At 34.1% G+C, this 16,227-nt stretch overlaps 1 protein-coding gene across 1 annotated transcript in view; it reads right to left on the bottom strand.

Moving 5' to 3' along the window:
• The window catches only part of ERBB4 (erb-b2 receptor tyrosine kinase 4), a 994,125-nt gene that overhangs the window by 193,632 nt on the left and 784,266 nt on the right, over window positions 1–16,227 (bottom strand). Inside the window, exons 19-20 of the mRNA XM_054585691.1 lie at window positions 13,568–13,690; window positions 9,966–10,064 (exon numbers count right to left, since the gene is read on the bottom strand). Coding sequence (XP_054441666.1) covers window positions 9,966–10,064; window positions 13,568–13,690 — 222 coding nt within the window. The remainder of the gene's footprint in view (window positions 1–9,965; window positions 10,065–13,567; window positions 13,691–16,227) is intronic.

The raw sequence follows: 16,227 nt of genomic DNA, 5'->3' as shown, positions 1-16,227 counted from the left end.
TTCACCTATTGTTTGTATGCATTTTATCAACCATATTCCTGATTCACTAAATTTTTATTATGAGGATACAAGAAAATTACAGTGAGTATGACTGAAATCAAGTGGGCCCTAGATCTTAATTATTAATTGTCAAAAAAAGAAAGAAAAAAATTAACTGGCTCCCTTGGCTATTTTCGTACTAGGAAACAAATGAAAAAAGGGAAATTTATTTCTGACCACAAATCCCAAATGTTTCATTTTCATTTTCCCCAAGTTAACTTTCTCACCTAACTAAGCAGCATTTCCTGCTATTATTAGCTGCTGGTCCAATAGCAGGTGACCAGTATCCCGTCAAACTCCTGGCTTCATTGAGCTTAGGGACTCCCAGGGAGCTCATCCTAGGCAGACTTCTGCTTACGGTTTCTAATTATTTAACAGATAATGGAGTATTTAGGTTCAGAGGGGTTAGATTAAATTTGTAAGTGGATCAAAATCCTAGATAAAGTTGCCGTGTCAAGGATCACTGCAGAAAACCCTAAGCTTTTTAGTTTTGAGATAAAGGGTCTGAACTGATGGCTTATTTTCTGTGACTCATAGTCTGATTGCCTCAAGGGTGTTCATGTTTATTTCTAATCACACTGTGCCAAACTATACATGAAGTTTAAACTATGAGCATCGAAAACACACCCTCTTAGGAAATGCAGCAGAATTTACAAATGTTCCAAAGAATAACTTGGGTTTTTTTGGAAAAACAAACAATGAAGCTGTTTGTGTAGCATGCATATTACAATTTATTGCTTTAACAGGTTAAAGAAGTATAGATATGGTAATCCTGTTATGCAAACTGGTAATTATGAGCTTAAAATGTTTATGCAATACTACGCATTACAATTCTTTTGTATAAATCAGAGGATTTGTCTGGATTTTTGTATGGTAGAAAGTCATACATACTTCCTTTGATTTTCTAATCTCAGGACAAGAATGAATGACCTAAAACGTCAAATGAAGCGCTAATAAATAGGAAGAAAACAACAACGAGGTGATTGACAGGGCTTTGAAGAGCAAGAATACCTCCTGAGCAGCGCTTGCATTCAGTGAATGCAACAGGCCACCTCAGAAACTGAGAAGGAAACTCAGAAGAAATAAAACCCTATAAAGAATCTACTACTTGTTTTACTACTGTGGAAACTGCCTCTCACTTGGATGCTGGGATCGTTTGACGGAGGAGGAGTGGTGGGAGAAGCCAGTAGATGTTGGAGCTGGAGAAATTTCTGTCAAAGTCCAGGCTCTGTTTTCCCTTACTACTTTTGGAATGAGAAACATGATTTAAACATTATCTGTAAACTTCATTCTCCTCAAAAAATACATATATTAATACCCATCTTTAGACTTTCTTTTGCCTCAGTCTAGATGTAAAAAAATAATTTATTTCTTTGCTTTCTAATTTGTAACTTCAATCTATTTTACATATTAGGTTCCAGAAAATATATTTTTAAATATGCCTGCTATTAATAGTTGATTCATGGTAAACACAATCAGGAAGGACATACTAGTCTGAACCCTCCTCATTCTGGTTTTGCTTTGTCATTAAGTTAAAGTTTTTATCCAAATCCACCATCATACGTTGAACAGATCAGCTTTTGCAGTTAAATAAAGAGGAAGGAGTGCAAACAAAACAGTACCCAAATTCATCCTTGCTTGCCCTGTATCTTTAATCTAGATGGAAATCGCCCATGTGTGATCCAGGATTGCTGATTCCTATACCAAAATGTGGGCTTCAACTACACGTGAAGACCTGTAGCAATTTAAGGTGAATCTTTAACTGCCCATGTCAGAGGGACCGTTTACTATGGCCGTGAACTTCAGGGTGACAATGGATGGTGTAGAGGCAATGCTGACAGAGTAGAGATTCACAAATTATTTTGTCAATTTGTTTAGTTTTAGACAGTCTATGCTTTGCAAATTATAGTTGCAGACCTGTTATGAAGATGACCGTGGAATGAAGTAGAATGTCAAATTCTTTTGATCATTTTGAGAAAATTATTATAAGATAAAGTTTGAGATATCCTTGTGAAGTAGTCACTTTTGTATTATCATTTCTAGCAATTCAAGTCATTTGCTAATTCTCATAGATAATTACCCAGTGGAGTAATTAAATTTGCCAAGGCTCATTAAAAAATGTAATGGAGAGACTACCATTTATCCATATACCACAGTGCAGTAAATGTATATACATAAAATATTACAATGTACTTGTAATATTAATACAATATAATACACAGTATTAATATATATATTCACCGTATATGTAGACATACATATACATATGTGTGCAGGTACTAATTTAAGTATTGCAGCATATTAAGACTTTATTTTCTGAACCAAATTATTGCTCTTTAAATAACTAAAATCACTTTATGCCAGGTAATGCAAACTAGAACTTTATTCAGATGATCCCTTCATCCCACAGAAATAATATTTTGTATTCTTAAATTTATACACAGAGCATTAACAAACCCATCTATGCTAAGGTTTGATATGTCAAAAATAGTTTGCTGATTATCTGGAAATTCCTAGTCTTTGCTTGCTCTATAGGCAAAAGCTTTCCAGGTGAATTTTATGAATAATCTGCCTATTATAAGCAATTCTTCCTAATGATGCAGACAAACTGAATGGGATCTTCTTCCTACACCATCAAAATGAGTAAATACCATTCAGACTGGAGTCAGGAACTATACATGATCTGTATAATTCCCTTCCAGCTATGGTGACAGAGCAACACATCCTTTAATCGTTTATGAAATGTATCAAATGGTAGAGTTGAGAGACCTGGCAAATACCTACAATATGGAAAACAATGCCTTTAACAGAGTACTTACATCTATTCACCAAATTTAAATATTGGGGCCGTAGTCTAGGTGCTACTGAAAAATGTTCTTTTATTTACACAAATTCAAGAAATGCTTTGGAGAAACAGGCAGTCAGAGAGCTTATTAGAGAAAGCCCTGTGTTAGATTAGGCAGTCTCTTTTAGGTGCTTCAAGGAAGTTAAGCCTGTTAGATTGCAAAACTTGTCAAGTGCTTTGCCTATTTTCAAACTTTTTAGTACCCCCTAAGACAATATTTAAAGCTCAAGTTTTAGGATATCTATAAATTCAGATAACTGTTACTTGCAATACTTTATAACTGCAGTTAATTACTTTTATTTACTTTTACCAAAGTCTGTGATAAAAATCAAACTTTTTTTTTTTTATACAGGATTCCATCTTTGCATCCTTATTCCTACTGAAATAGTAAATAGACAAGAGACAAGAATGGAAAGAGGCACTCTAAAATCAGATTGTCATTGGAGAAACAAACATCCAAAATTACTACATAAGATGCCTGGAGCTCAAGATTAGAAAGCTAAAAACAAAACCTAATACTAACATCCCATGTTCAGGGCCCAGCAGAAGTAAACCCTGCTTGAGTGTGGTCGGTAGGGTAATAATATGGGTGTAACAATTTATAGTTTTAACTTGAACATTTCACCTAAAATATCTTATGACATGTTTGAGTGTGATATTGTTATATTATAAAACTACATGTTTATGATTTTGTAATAAAATATTTTGTAATGAATAAGGGGCATTATCTGTGCTGGACGCTATATAATGAAAACATTCATAGGGAGCCATTCAGAGGCCCCCACTAGGGGAGGTTACTGGCCTCCTGCAGGCTTAGAAAGTCTGCAAGGGGTTTTCCTTCTCAAAGGACATTCTGAGGGTACACTGAGTCTTACAGAGTCAATAAGAAGGGTCTATTCCTAGGTGATATGTTGGTGCTCTGGATTTGAGACAGCTACTAAATCAAGTTTCTAGAAATAAATCAGGGATGAGAAATAAAAAATACCTAAGGAAATTGACCCAAGTACAATATGACAAAGATAAGACTATGGGGGGAGGGGAGATATTACAGAATCGATTAGGCTGGAATAGAAGAGGCTTAAAGGAGGAATAATAAAGCTCATTTAAGACTAGAAAAATAAAACCATTCAGTCAATTAATCAAGTATTTATTATTTCCTATGTGCCTACATTATTGTGCTTGCCATTAGATATGCAGCATGGGCTTAACAGACAGTTCCTGTCATTAGGGATCGTATAATCTACTGGTAGAGAGTGGGATTCTACAGTAAAACTAGGATGTATAAACACATGACAACCAATCATGATAGATGCACAAAAGAGCATTTCTGAGCACTGTTAGTAGGTTACAATTTAGATTAAGAGCTCAGGAAAGGGATGTTGAGGAAGTATGCTGAAGCTGAGAAAATAAGGATAACTACGAGTTCATTAGGTGGGATTGGGGGAAAGACACTCAAGGAAAGGCAATACATGGCTTGCTTGGCTTGGGAGAGGAGTGGAAAGAAAGTGAGGAGAAAGGAGACTGGGGAAGTAACTATGAGCTTTAGAAGCCAAGGATCTAGTCTTGTATTTTACTTTGTAAAGTTACGAAAAGGTTTTATTCATGCTTCGTATTGAATATTGGAAGCCATACTCATAATTCAACCTGCAGATGTGTATGGCTTTGATTAGGTGGTGGCAAAGGAATATTTAAAAAAAAATAAAATAAAAGGAGAAACTGCTCTCTAAATGTGTTTTTGGCATAGACTCAAAACATTTACTTGCTCCTGAATTGGAAATGAAAATTGAAAGTTTGGGAGGTTGTCACACTCAAGGATAAATCCCAAATTTCTATTAGAACAAGTAGTGTGGATGGATATACAAATGATTTAAATGGGTAAGAATGAATGCAAGGGAGATTTAAAAGAGAAGATGAAGATGTGCATTGTGAATGTATTAAACTTAAAATGTCCCTGAGATTTCAATAGGGCGATATCAAGGACAGATGTGAGGTCAGCTGCATAAACAGGCTAGAGATGGAATTTGATAATCTAGTGAGATGATCTAGGGAAAAATGTGTAGATTGAAAGGAGATAAAGAACATGGCACTGAGACATTTCACTATTTCCAGGACTGCTTACTGTCAGCTTAATATTGAAAAGCAAGAAAGTGGGAGATTTTTGTAAGAATGTCATTATAATGGTGGGCCATGAATATAAGTTTTCTGTGGAGGGATGTTAGGTGAGTGGCTGCTGAGGGACAGTAAGAAACAGGTGTGAGTCAATGATGGGAGATATCTAAGAGAATAAAATGCTCCTCTAGTAAGTACTATAGGAAAATACCTGGAGGGGTCGAACAATGTGGTCGGTGAAGGGGGTGTTTGTAATTGTGATTTCAGATATGATGTCATTTCCAGCCAAGTTGCACACAATAATTGGATGGGTACAAGGGACAATGAAAAATACTATAACAGAAATAACTTACATAAGTTTCAAGAACATTTTTCTTTTCATTTTAGTAGGTCTTTAAAAGGTTCAAAATTCTGTTTCTAATGGAGTTTATATCATCTCTTTCTGAAGATTTATTTTATTTTATAAGAAACTACCCCAAACTTTTCTTAACTACATTTTTATTTTTTTAAGAAAACAAAGATTGGTTAACTCTCATGATCATGCAAGCAGTGTAGAATCCTGTGACATCTAAGTAATGGTCCTTAAAAAATTTTTTTTGCATCCTTTTTACCTCTGAAATTGATTAAATATATTCACATATGTAAATTAGAAAAACCTAATAAGTCTAAAATATATTTGGATTAGTTTATATGAATTTAAAAAAATCTACTCTCACTATGACATAGGATCTGGATAAGAGTTACTGTTAACTGCGAGGAGCTATGTGCATGAAAATATTGTAATGTAAAAATAGTGTTATAAAACCAAGTATCTTTTCAAACCATTTTGTCGTAAGTCTGCTATAATCTGAGAGACTATATAAACGCTGCCTAGAAATTCTGTTTTGCCCCACTAATATGACATTGATTGAAACAAGTCCAGCCAAGACATTGACTATCATAAAGGGATATAGCAAAGATAAACATATAAGCAAAATTTGCGTAGAAATTTCTTCAGAAAATAGCAAGATGACAGTTGTGTAAGATAGAATGTCCTACTGTATAGGGCAAGGGAAAGGATTCACTCTTCTTTTCCTACGACAATCACTTACACAATAGGGCTGGATTGTTTGAACTGCATTTCCTGGGGGCATGCTACTGTGAGCTCTGCGGCTGATTTGGCAGGGAGAGTGAAAGGAAAGCCAAGATTCAGATACAGTTGAGCTATTATCAATACATCACTGAAATGTAGGATAATTGCAGAACTTCTTTTATCTTCATATTAATATTTCAGAAAACAGATTAATTTACAATAGTTAAAAACATACGCCCGCCCCAGGTAAACATAATTATGTCAAGTGATAGTGGAGTTAAGTATCAGGGGAAAAAAAGGAGGAAAAAAAAAAAAAAAACAGTGGTGGAAACTCAGAGAAATTTTAGAGCCTGCCTGATTTGAGATCATAGATTCCAATTCTAGGAATCCTGTCCAACAGCTGCATTTTTAGCTATGTGTTCTGCACCATTTCATGGATAAAATAAAAGACAAAACAAAACAAAGCATTTTCCCAATGAAACAGTATCATTTGAAATAAAGTAGGAATCTGTAGAGATGCAGTCATTCTTCGTATAAAGGTGAAACTTTAGAGCAATTTTCTTAACGTTGCTCAATGTGATGATCTTCCTTTATCGGGCTGAAGAATGTCCTAACCATCCACTAGCGATATGTTATTATTGTCATTATGAATCCATTAGACATATTCAGGTGAGCTGAGTAATAGCCATGTGATCAAATTCTCCTTCTCTTGTTTTTAGGGTAGCATTTACTAGAACACAAATTGCTTCTTATTTATTTTTGCCTATAGTAAAAATTCTAAGAAAATATAAAAGTCCTCTCCTTTGCCCTTGGATATCAGTAGAAATATTAGATGTAATGAGTTTTTAGTATTAAGTTGCTGCATTTGTATTGTTTATCATAACAACGAGTAAAGCACAGCTATATCTGATAAAACTAGTAGTCGATGTTATTAAATCTAGAATATTCTATTACAAGTATAAAGTTTGGGGAGAGGTGCTTAATTAGGATATGCAGTTTCCATTGTTTTGAAGGGTTTTATTTTCCTTCTACAAAATGCTGTAAGGCACATGCATAGAAATACAAATACAACATGCACTAGTTTGCAAAAGAGACAGGTAGCATGATCGTAGTAACCTTTTTTGAGTTTAGAAATTATCCTTGGAACACTCTATCATAGTGCTGTATTAGCTCATTTCTACCTACTTTTCTTTTGCCCAGTGGCTCTTGCTACTAACGCCTATTTTGCCACCTTTGGCAGGTAAAACATGCAGGAGAATTAATGCCCTTCTCTCCCAGTTGCCCTCAACCAATGACTAGAAGCTGGAATCTTTTCATCAGTAGAGTAACTCTGAGGTGTCTTTCCTATGCTGGCTGTCAGAGAGTCTCTCCGATGGAAAGAAAGTCCAGTCACTCACGGTGGCAGCTAGCTTAGTGGCTCCCCTGTCTCTTGTCCAGACTCTTCTACTGTGACTCATTCACCTCCAAAATAAACTTTCACTCAAATCCTGCCTCAGCTTCAGTTTTTGCTTCTAGAAGAATTCAGACTAAGACATACGTCAGCCATATGGATTTTAACTTAATAACCCTGGGAATATTTGCAAATTCAACTCAATCCTTAGGTACAAAGTACACATAATTTTGCTTACAGAAACCTTTTGGCTTGTGATTTTATATGCTGTTCAAGTTTTTTATAATGATCTACAAACATAAGAGATGAGATAAAAAAGGTAGGTATGAAATGTAGGCATATGTTTGCCTTACAATTATATCAGGCCATTTAAAATACTAAATTCAGCATTGATTTTGCCAGTTCAACTGTGTTTGAATCATTGTGCGATTACTCTAAAGTTTTAAGTAAGCCATGAAAATAGTAGGAAGTGTTTCTGCTTGTTACTTCTTTATGTTCCGTTGGTAGTAATGCATCAATCTGTTAATCCTTTAGCATCAATCCACAAGGTACAATAGGCATAGTCAAAATATTTTCCTTATTTTTTTTTAACTTTAATAAAACAGACTCTTTGGAGTCTGTTAGTCACCATTCATTAACCATCTAGGACAGCTCTTTGGGAGCAGAAGTTGGACGGAGCAGGGGAGACCAAAGCAGGGAAATGGGGACAACTGTAACTGAACAACAATAAAAAAAAAAAGAAAAAAGAAAAAGAAGGAAGGCAGTTTAAAAAAATCAACAGAAACCTAACACTCAAAGCTGCCATCCCCACTCATGTTTCCATGGGAATAGACCTCGAATCAGGAAAAAAAAGAAATAGATGGGGTTAGGAGCTCTCAAATAATCATTCAAAAACATGATGAGGTTTTTAGAGCTTCTTTCTTAGGTGATTATTTTGTAGCCTCTTAACCCCTTTTTGCCAGTCTGTTTCCATGGAAATATGACAAAAATGGCTGTCCAAGCTTCCAGCAGAGATCATTAGCATTCTTGCGAATTTCAGCTTTGGGCTTCAGTCTATGCTGGCCAACATCTTTTTTTCTATCGGTTTTACACATTAACCTACACTGCTTTTGCACATGGTCATTGTCTTTCTAGTTTTTACTTTCTTTGAAAAGTCTCTTTACAAATTTAGAGCAAGATCAAATCGATTGTTTTATCACTGAGAAAGGCTTCAGTTTTAGATTTTAATATATGAGCCAGGATATGTAGATGGAGAGTACCAGAATTTTTAGAGGCCTACAGAGGAAAGCATTATTTAGTTACTATTCTCAATGCCTGTTGGATAGGTTTTGGTAAATATGCAACAAGTGTGGCATGTAACGTATTTAGTAGCGGGGAAGGCAAGGTGCCAGCCAATCAGAGCAACAGGTTCATATTAGCTCATTATCAGCCCTATTGTTACCAACAATAAGTTAAATTGAAAGTAGCCCTATATAAGATAGTGAGCACTATACCTAGACAAAGTTTCCTGGGCTCACAAAACGAGCTCTTTCAGACTTACATAAGAGCTTATAAGAGAAACAGATAGACGTAGATAGCAATCCATCTTTTAAAAAAAGGAAAGAAAGAAAGAAATCAAAGTGCATATGCTTGCATCATTTTTCATATGAAGGTTATTTGAAAATCAAAATCATTCTTATTACTGGGGATATTATTCTAAAAGATAAAGAAAGACTATATATGGATCTTTGATAAGAACCCCTCACAAGACACCTTGTGTTGAATGTGAAAAAATAACATATGCTATATGTATAATTCCATTTCTCCTACCTTCTGAAATTTGCTGAACATCTCAGTCCACAATTTTTACTAGGGAAATATCAAAGTTCAAATTGACCTTTTAAAGTACTTTTATTCTTCAGAACCCTCTTATTATTTTATAGTTAGAGATTTTTTTCTTTTCCTGTAAGATCTTCTGATTTTGAATTGAAAAAAGTAAATTTCAATGGATAATTATCTGACAGCTAGATTCCTAATTTAATAGAGACTTACTACATTAATTAATAATTACTCATATTTTCAACTAAACAGATCATAGCAACAATAAAATCCAGCAGCCTGAATCATTTTTTAAATCATCATCACTACGTCCAAAAGCAGCTTGTCAAATTCATAAACACGTAGCCCTGAAGGGCAGGGTTGGGCCTGAGGCCAAATCTGTCCTTCAGATTGTTTGTGTAAATAAAGTTTTACTGGAACACAGTCACATCTCTTCCTGTGTTTTGCTTGGTTTGAACTGTCCATGACTGCACACCTACTAGAAGGACAGAACTGAGTGGTTGCCACAGAGAACACATTGCACGAAAAAGCCTGTTGGTCTTTTAAGCAAAAGTTTACTGACCTCGCTCAAGCCTTTAATTTTGATAAGATCATATCTTTTTCAGAAAAGAAACTTCAACACTTTTTTTTTCAATTCTAGAAGCAGTCTATTAATAATAGATAAAAATGGGATTGCCTGTGTGTTTACTTACATCCATGAACTCCACGTTGGCTTTAGGACCAGTCGTTTCATTAAGAATCTTTATAGCCACAGGAATCTTCACTGTTTCTCCTTCAGGCACCCAAATACCCTTTGGGGGGAAAAACCGCATTAAATCTTTACTAAAATGTATACAATATTCACACCATACATAAAATTTGACTAATACAATTTTAATCAACCTATTAATTACTTAAAGATAATTTAGTAACTCTATATTCTTTCATTTAATCAACAAACATCTATCAAGCACCTGTTCTATGTTAGAAGTTACTCAGCCAATTTGTTGTTGGCTTTCAGTATTTAAAGATGCATCATACATGTATTCTGTTTTCAAGGTGTTCACACTATTATAAAATTCAATTTGTGTGCATTAAAAGGCTTTGAATAGTGGAGGGAATGAGCAAAAAGGAAAAAGGACTCATGGACATGGACAATAGTGTGTTGATTGCAGGGGTGAGAAGGGTACAAAGGGACTAAATGGTATTGGAAAAAATACAATAAAAATTAAAAAATTAAAATAAGAAAATAATATTTTATTTGAATGATATCCTCAACTTTGCAAGACTTTGAGAAGGCTCTTCAAATTTTTGAACTTCAGTTATCTCGTTTTTACTTTAGAAGTTTGGATTAAGCAAATCGGAGGTTCTTTGCAGCCTTAATATCATCTAATTAATTCTGAAACTAAAAGGAAAATGAAAAGAAATGCATTTTCTCATGTTCCTGAAGTTCAGACTGATTTAAGAATTAATTTTCTAAGGTGATTATTTGAGAATTAGTTTTCAAAGGCAAGTATTGAGCACATGCTAATCTGTCTATATTACTAAATAGTGCACATGTCAAATATTTATATCACTGAAGTAATATAAAATATTTATTTTGAGCATTGCCAGTTCTCTCTTCCTATGGAAATACAATTATGATATCTGAACAGGATATGTACATTGGAAAGTATATAGTAGGTAGAGTTTGTATAAGCACAGAATTAAATGGCGGCATTTCTGCATAAGCCATCAAATCATTTGAATGAGAACCATGATTCTGGTAAGGCTTAAAGGGATGTATAGATTATATAAGAATATATTTTTAAAGTGTTTTGTCATAATGAACATAGTAGTAAATATAAAGTTGCATTCAAAAATCTCAAATTTTAATTTGTTAGACCTGAAATTCAAGGAATTTTCTTATGTCAGTTTTAACATTAAAATAGAAAAAAGAAAAAGAGTTATTATTCTTGAACAAAACACCTCTAATTCCTGTCTTTCCTAACATTAATGAGTTGTATTCATAAAGAAAAGATGAAAACTTTTCTTCACATGTTATGCAAAAACGTGTATTTGTGGTATCCAAAGTTAGAATAATATAAGAGGGGACCTAAACAAGAATCACTAAAAATTCAAAATAATAAAGAAACAATGAACATTAACCTTTAGAGGGTGAATATAAGGGTTACATTATTTTTAGAATAAATAGGAAAATCTATATGTCAAGTACAAAATAACAAGTTCTCTTTTGTATAACAATTTTCAAAAATTATTAATGCTTAAATGAGCAAAAACCAAACCAAACCAGAAGCCCAAGACCCATAGGGTACATTTTCTCACTGATGTACCTGGGGTGGAAAACAGACTTACCATTATTCAATAAAGTAACTGCAGAGAGGATTAATTTATACAGATACTGCATCTATATTAACATATTACTAACACATACTTTTGAGATTAAAAATATAAATTCAGTGTTAGCTAATTTGTACTGCTTTTTAAATAAGTATAATAATTAATTTCTAGATCTGACCAGGCAAAAATCTGACTATGCCGATACCCGTAATATTGACTGATCTTTTTGTTTAAACACAGCATATCTCCAACCAGGAGAAATAATTTACTAAATAATTGCTTAAGTCAGTTTGCATTTGTGTAGTCAAGAATAATTCTTCATATTTCAGACAAGTATGTCCTTGTGAGAACTAACATGTTAATTAATGCATATGGTCAACCATACATACTGCAGTTTGAATTCAAACATACTTATGGAACGGTCTATAACCTTTCAATGCAAGTAATTTTAATAAAGGTAAAACATCATGAAAAACAAGCAAATAATTGTTCTTAATGACAATATTAATAAAGTTTTAAAAAATGTTTAAATAAGTAATAGTTTTCCCTGCTGAGGTTAGAAGATCATATTTAGTCTTGAGTTAAATGGTATCCATTATTTTAAGTAATATTCAATTTCTAAGTCCTATTAAATTTAAAAAAATAAGGGTGATAATACGCCTGGAACAATTTGAGATTAAGTTGTTTTTAAAGTGGAATTTCATTTTTTTTAGCATAATAAAAATAGAAACACAGGATAAGCTGTGTTTCTTTGAACATACAAAGAATTAAAATCTGGAAGGCATCAAGTCAGCCTCACGTAGTTTCTATTCAATTAGGTGCTTAATTAATAATTTTGAATTTAAATGAATAAAACATGCATACTAACATATTAAGAAACTTCAGCACTTTAACCTTTAGAATAAAACAATTTTATATTTTAAAAATTTGATTATTTTTAACACAAAGTTGAGAAAATTAATGTTTATATTTTAATTGTTAATGTTTTGTGTTTAAAATCCTTTGTTTTAAATAGAAAAACATTGAACATTTTCAAATGAAAAATTCCTAAGATCCAATCTATTTTAACAAATATGTTTGTAAAATAATATAGGTTTGCATGTAGCTTTAAGGAATATATAAAACTGGTATAGTGAATTTGGGAATTGGAAGAATGACCACTGCAAGAAATAACTTAGGACTAACCAAACAGAGTTTCTCATACTTGTTATTTACCATTAAGAGTAAACTTTCACCATCATTAATCTTTGGCCTGGCCTCTGAATAGGTTTTGGAACTAAGCTAAATAAGTAAACATGCAAATACTATCATTTGAGCTTTCCCTTTTCCGAAATGCTTCTCCTATTGAAAAGCCTTGATGTCACTCTCTCCATCTGTCTGACCTGAATTTCACAAATATAGGCACTTTTTTAGTCTGCCTATAATGGCGAGGGCATCAAAACTGGAGAGTTTTTTCATTAAATCATGCATGGTACCAGGTAGATAAAAAGTTGTTTAGGAACTTGTCCTGCCCTACTAAGACATCAGCATATGTCCCTGTGCGGATTCTGAAGCGATTAGATAAATGGGGAGAGGTTTGGGCAAAAGAGCCTGTTTGGGATTCCACAGGGTGCTGGGGTGTGGGGGTGGGGGAGGCGGAGAAGGAAATGGGTTGGAGCTGGACAATTTGGATGAGAACAAAATTTTCCAAAGGGGAGATGATATCAAAAGGGGCTCAGAAGGGCATTGAAAGAAAGAACTACACTTTGGCTTTGTACCAGTGTTTCCTGCTTTCTCAAGTCTGTATCTGTTCCAGACTTGCTTAATAAAAAATAATGAATTGATTTGTACCACAACATCTCAATACTATAAAGTTTCTTCTCTCTAGATATTAAAAGGGAATCGGATTGGTAAGAGCACTAACTCTAGCTATTATTTAAAACAAGTCTGGGACAAAAGTTAAAATAACTGATGGTGTATATTACTTTTTACTTACTTTATACACGGTTCCAAAAGCACCTGAGCCAAGTACTTTTACTCTTTTGAGCTCAGTTTCTTTCAAAATACGAAGTTGAGCTTGATTGGGTGCTGTGCCACTGGGAGTTAAGGGTTCTACCAACTGAAAAGACCAAAAAAAAAAAAAAGGATACAAGTTACAGCTTTCAGTCCAACAATCAGTGGTTCTTCCTCTTTCTCTATCCATGAGTGGTTCCCTTTCTTACACATACAAAAACATGCAAGCACACTTTTTCTTTAAAAAGCAATCTTTGTATTATGGATTAGTCACCATTCCTTCAGAGCCTGTCTTTTCTCTTTTCATGTTCTTTGCCTGGTGAGTTCAAGAATCAAATGTGTGTCTACGTGGAGGCATAAGAGCATAATAGGCTAGGGGAGATAGGAGATATATCTATATCTATATCTATATATAGATATATGGATTTTTATAAAAACTTTGAGACTGATTAGGGGCTCTTAATTCTACTTTTCAAGCTCCTTCCTTTTTGACATCTTCAGCTAAGACTTGGAGATTTTAGTTATGTCAGTATACACTAGTAAAGTTATATTTCTCATTTAAAAAGATTTATCTCGTAAAACAATGAAATGCTGCCTTCTTGACACTTAAATGCCAGGATAAACACATCAGAAGATTTTTTTTAAAAAGTAGCACAATATTCCTGGACAGTGCTTCTAAAACATTTATGTACATATGAATTACTTGAAGTTCTGTTAAAATGCAGATTTTGGTTCAGTAGGTCTGTGGTTTGGGCTGGATCTTCATTTTACAGAAGTCTAAGTGATACCTAGGTATGATGATGGTCCTTGAATACATTTTATGTAGCAAGACCTAGATATCTTCTAGATCAAAAATTCTAAAATTTTATGGATTGATTCAAGATCATAAGTGAATGCTAAGAAATGTAAAGGAATAGAACAGCAATGTCAGGGAGTGAGGTTCATTAGGTTCGGCTTCCTAAAGGGGAAACACTTCAAAACTATTCTTGAGATGATGAAAACGATGGGTCATGAAGGAGGACACTGGAGCCATCACAAACAGTTTGGACATGGAGTCAAGGAGGAGGAGGAACAACTACAGGGAGTGAAACGGGCCTGAAGGGCAAGAAACACCAGATCGCAAAGTGGGCTAGGTAAGCCCAAAGCGGGCAGATTTAGGCTAACAATGTTAGATGTCATAGTTTAGATGCCATTTAGTTAAAGAGGATGAATCAGCAAGGGGAAAGTGATGTGAATATGTGACAGTTTTTTGCCTATGTGAGAAAATAATATGTAGACAATGAAGAGACTTTGGATACCAAAAAGTCTATATCCTATGTTCAAATTTGAGGTTTTTACCTACATTTAAAGAAAAGGCATCTAAAATAGGAGTTTCTTTTATTTTTTAAAGTTAAATAAAGGAGCTGAGTTTTAAACATGGACAAATAGCTTGTTCTTTCTCAGCATACGGGAATAATTAAGGGCTACTCCTACTCTAATTATCTTGAAAACAACCACAATATTTCAAGATGTCTGTTTACAGGGCTAAGTGCACCACGGCCTTCCAGCTTGGTTATTATTATCATGCTCTTGTAAACAGCATAGTCTACACATTTTTTCCAGGACATTGAGTATTTTTTAAATTTTATTTATTTTTAGAGAGGGGAAGAGAGGGAGAGAGGGAAACATCAATGTGTGGTTGCCTCTCATGTGCCCCCTACTGGGAACCTGGCCTACAACCCAGACATGTACCCTGACTGAAAATTGAACCAGTAACCATTTGGTTCGCAGGCTGGCAGTCAACCCACTGAGCCACATCATACAGGGCTGAGTATTATACCTTTAAAGAAGCATAGTTTCATTTTGCGAGATAGTATGGATGGAAAGAGAGGTGAGTTTGCAGTCATAGATTTGCATACCAGGGCTACCATTCACAGGCTTAGAAAGTAACTTGCCCCTCTCATTTAACTTCTGTGAAAGAGGAATAGCATTAATTACCTTAGAAGATTGTTAAATAATGCAATGGTATATAATATAAGGAGAAAACTTTGCAATATTGCCTGCCATATATAGGCACTGAATCTGTCTCTCTCTAATACATTATAGTACCTATCAAAGCATCAAGCCTACAGTGCATACACTTATAAGTAAATGTTGAAAAAAAATGTATTTTCTACTTTTATTTTGTAACAGAAGAAAGACAATCTGAAGCAAAAGTTTTGGAAACGTATCAATGCTAAATACATTCTAATAGGCTATGCTGTAACAAATTGTTCACCTCTGAGTCAGATGTCCAGTGTCAATACTAAGGATTTAAGTTGATCTCCTTAAAAATTCCTCTTTTATTTAGATAGTAAAAAATCATAGTTATTTACTTTTACTGAGAAAAAGATGGGAATGAATTTGACAATTATCTAATTTAGTCCTAAATAAGAACTTGCTACAAAAATAGAATTTGCTTATGAAACCAATCAGTATGATCTTAGTAATGAAATGGCAATTTGAAGGACAGCTTAGAAAACATCGTACAACAAAAGAAAACAAAACAACTCTTTTCATAACAATGAGTTTTTTTCCTGCACAGTGAAGAGGCAGAATTTCTCTTCAATTCCTCTCCAAATCTAGTTTATTCACTTTCGAGAACTCTCTCACTGACTGCCCCAA

Source organism: Pteronotus mesoamericanus, unplaced genomic scaffold (genome assembly GCF_021234165.1).
Source record: "Pteronotus mesoamericanus isolate MK-2021 breed Mesoamerican mustached bat unplaced genomic scaffold, CSHL_Meso_final contig_90, whole genome shotgun sequence".
NCBI classification, from domain to species: Eukaryota; Metazoa; Chordata; class Mammalia; order Chiroptera; family Mormoopidae; genus Pteronotus; species Pteronotus mesoamericanus.
This window is presented reverse-complemented; position numbering and strand designations above follow the sequence as displayed.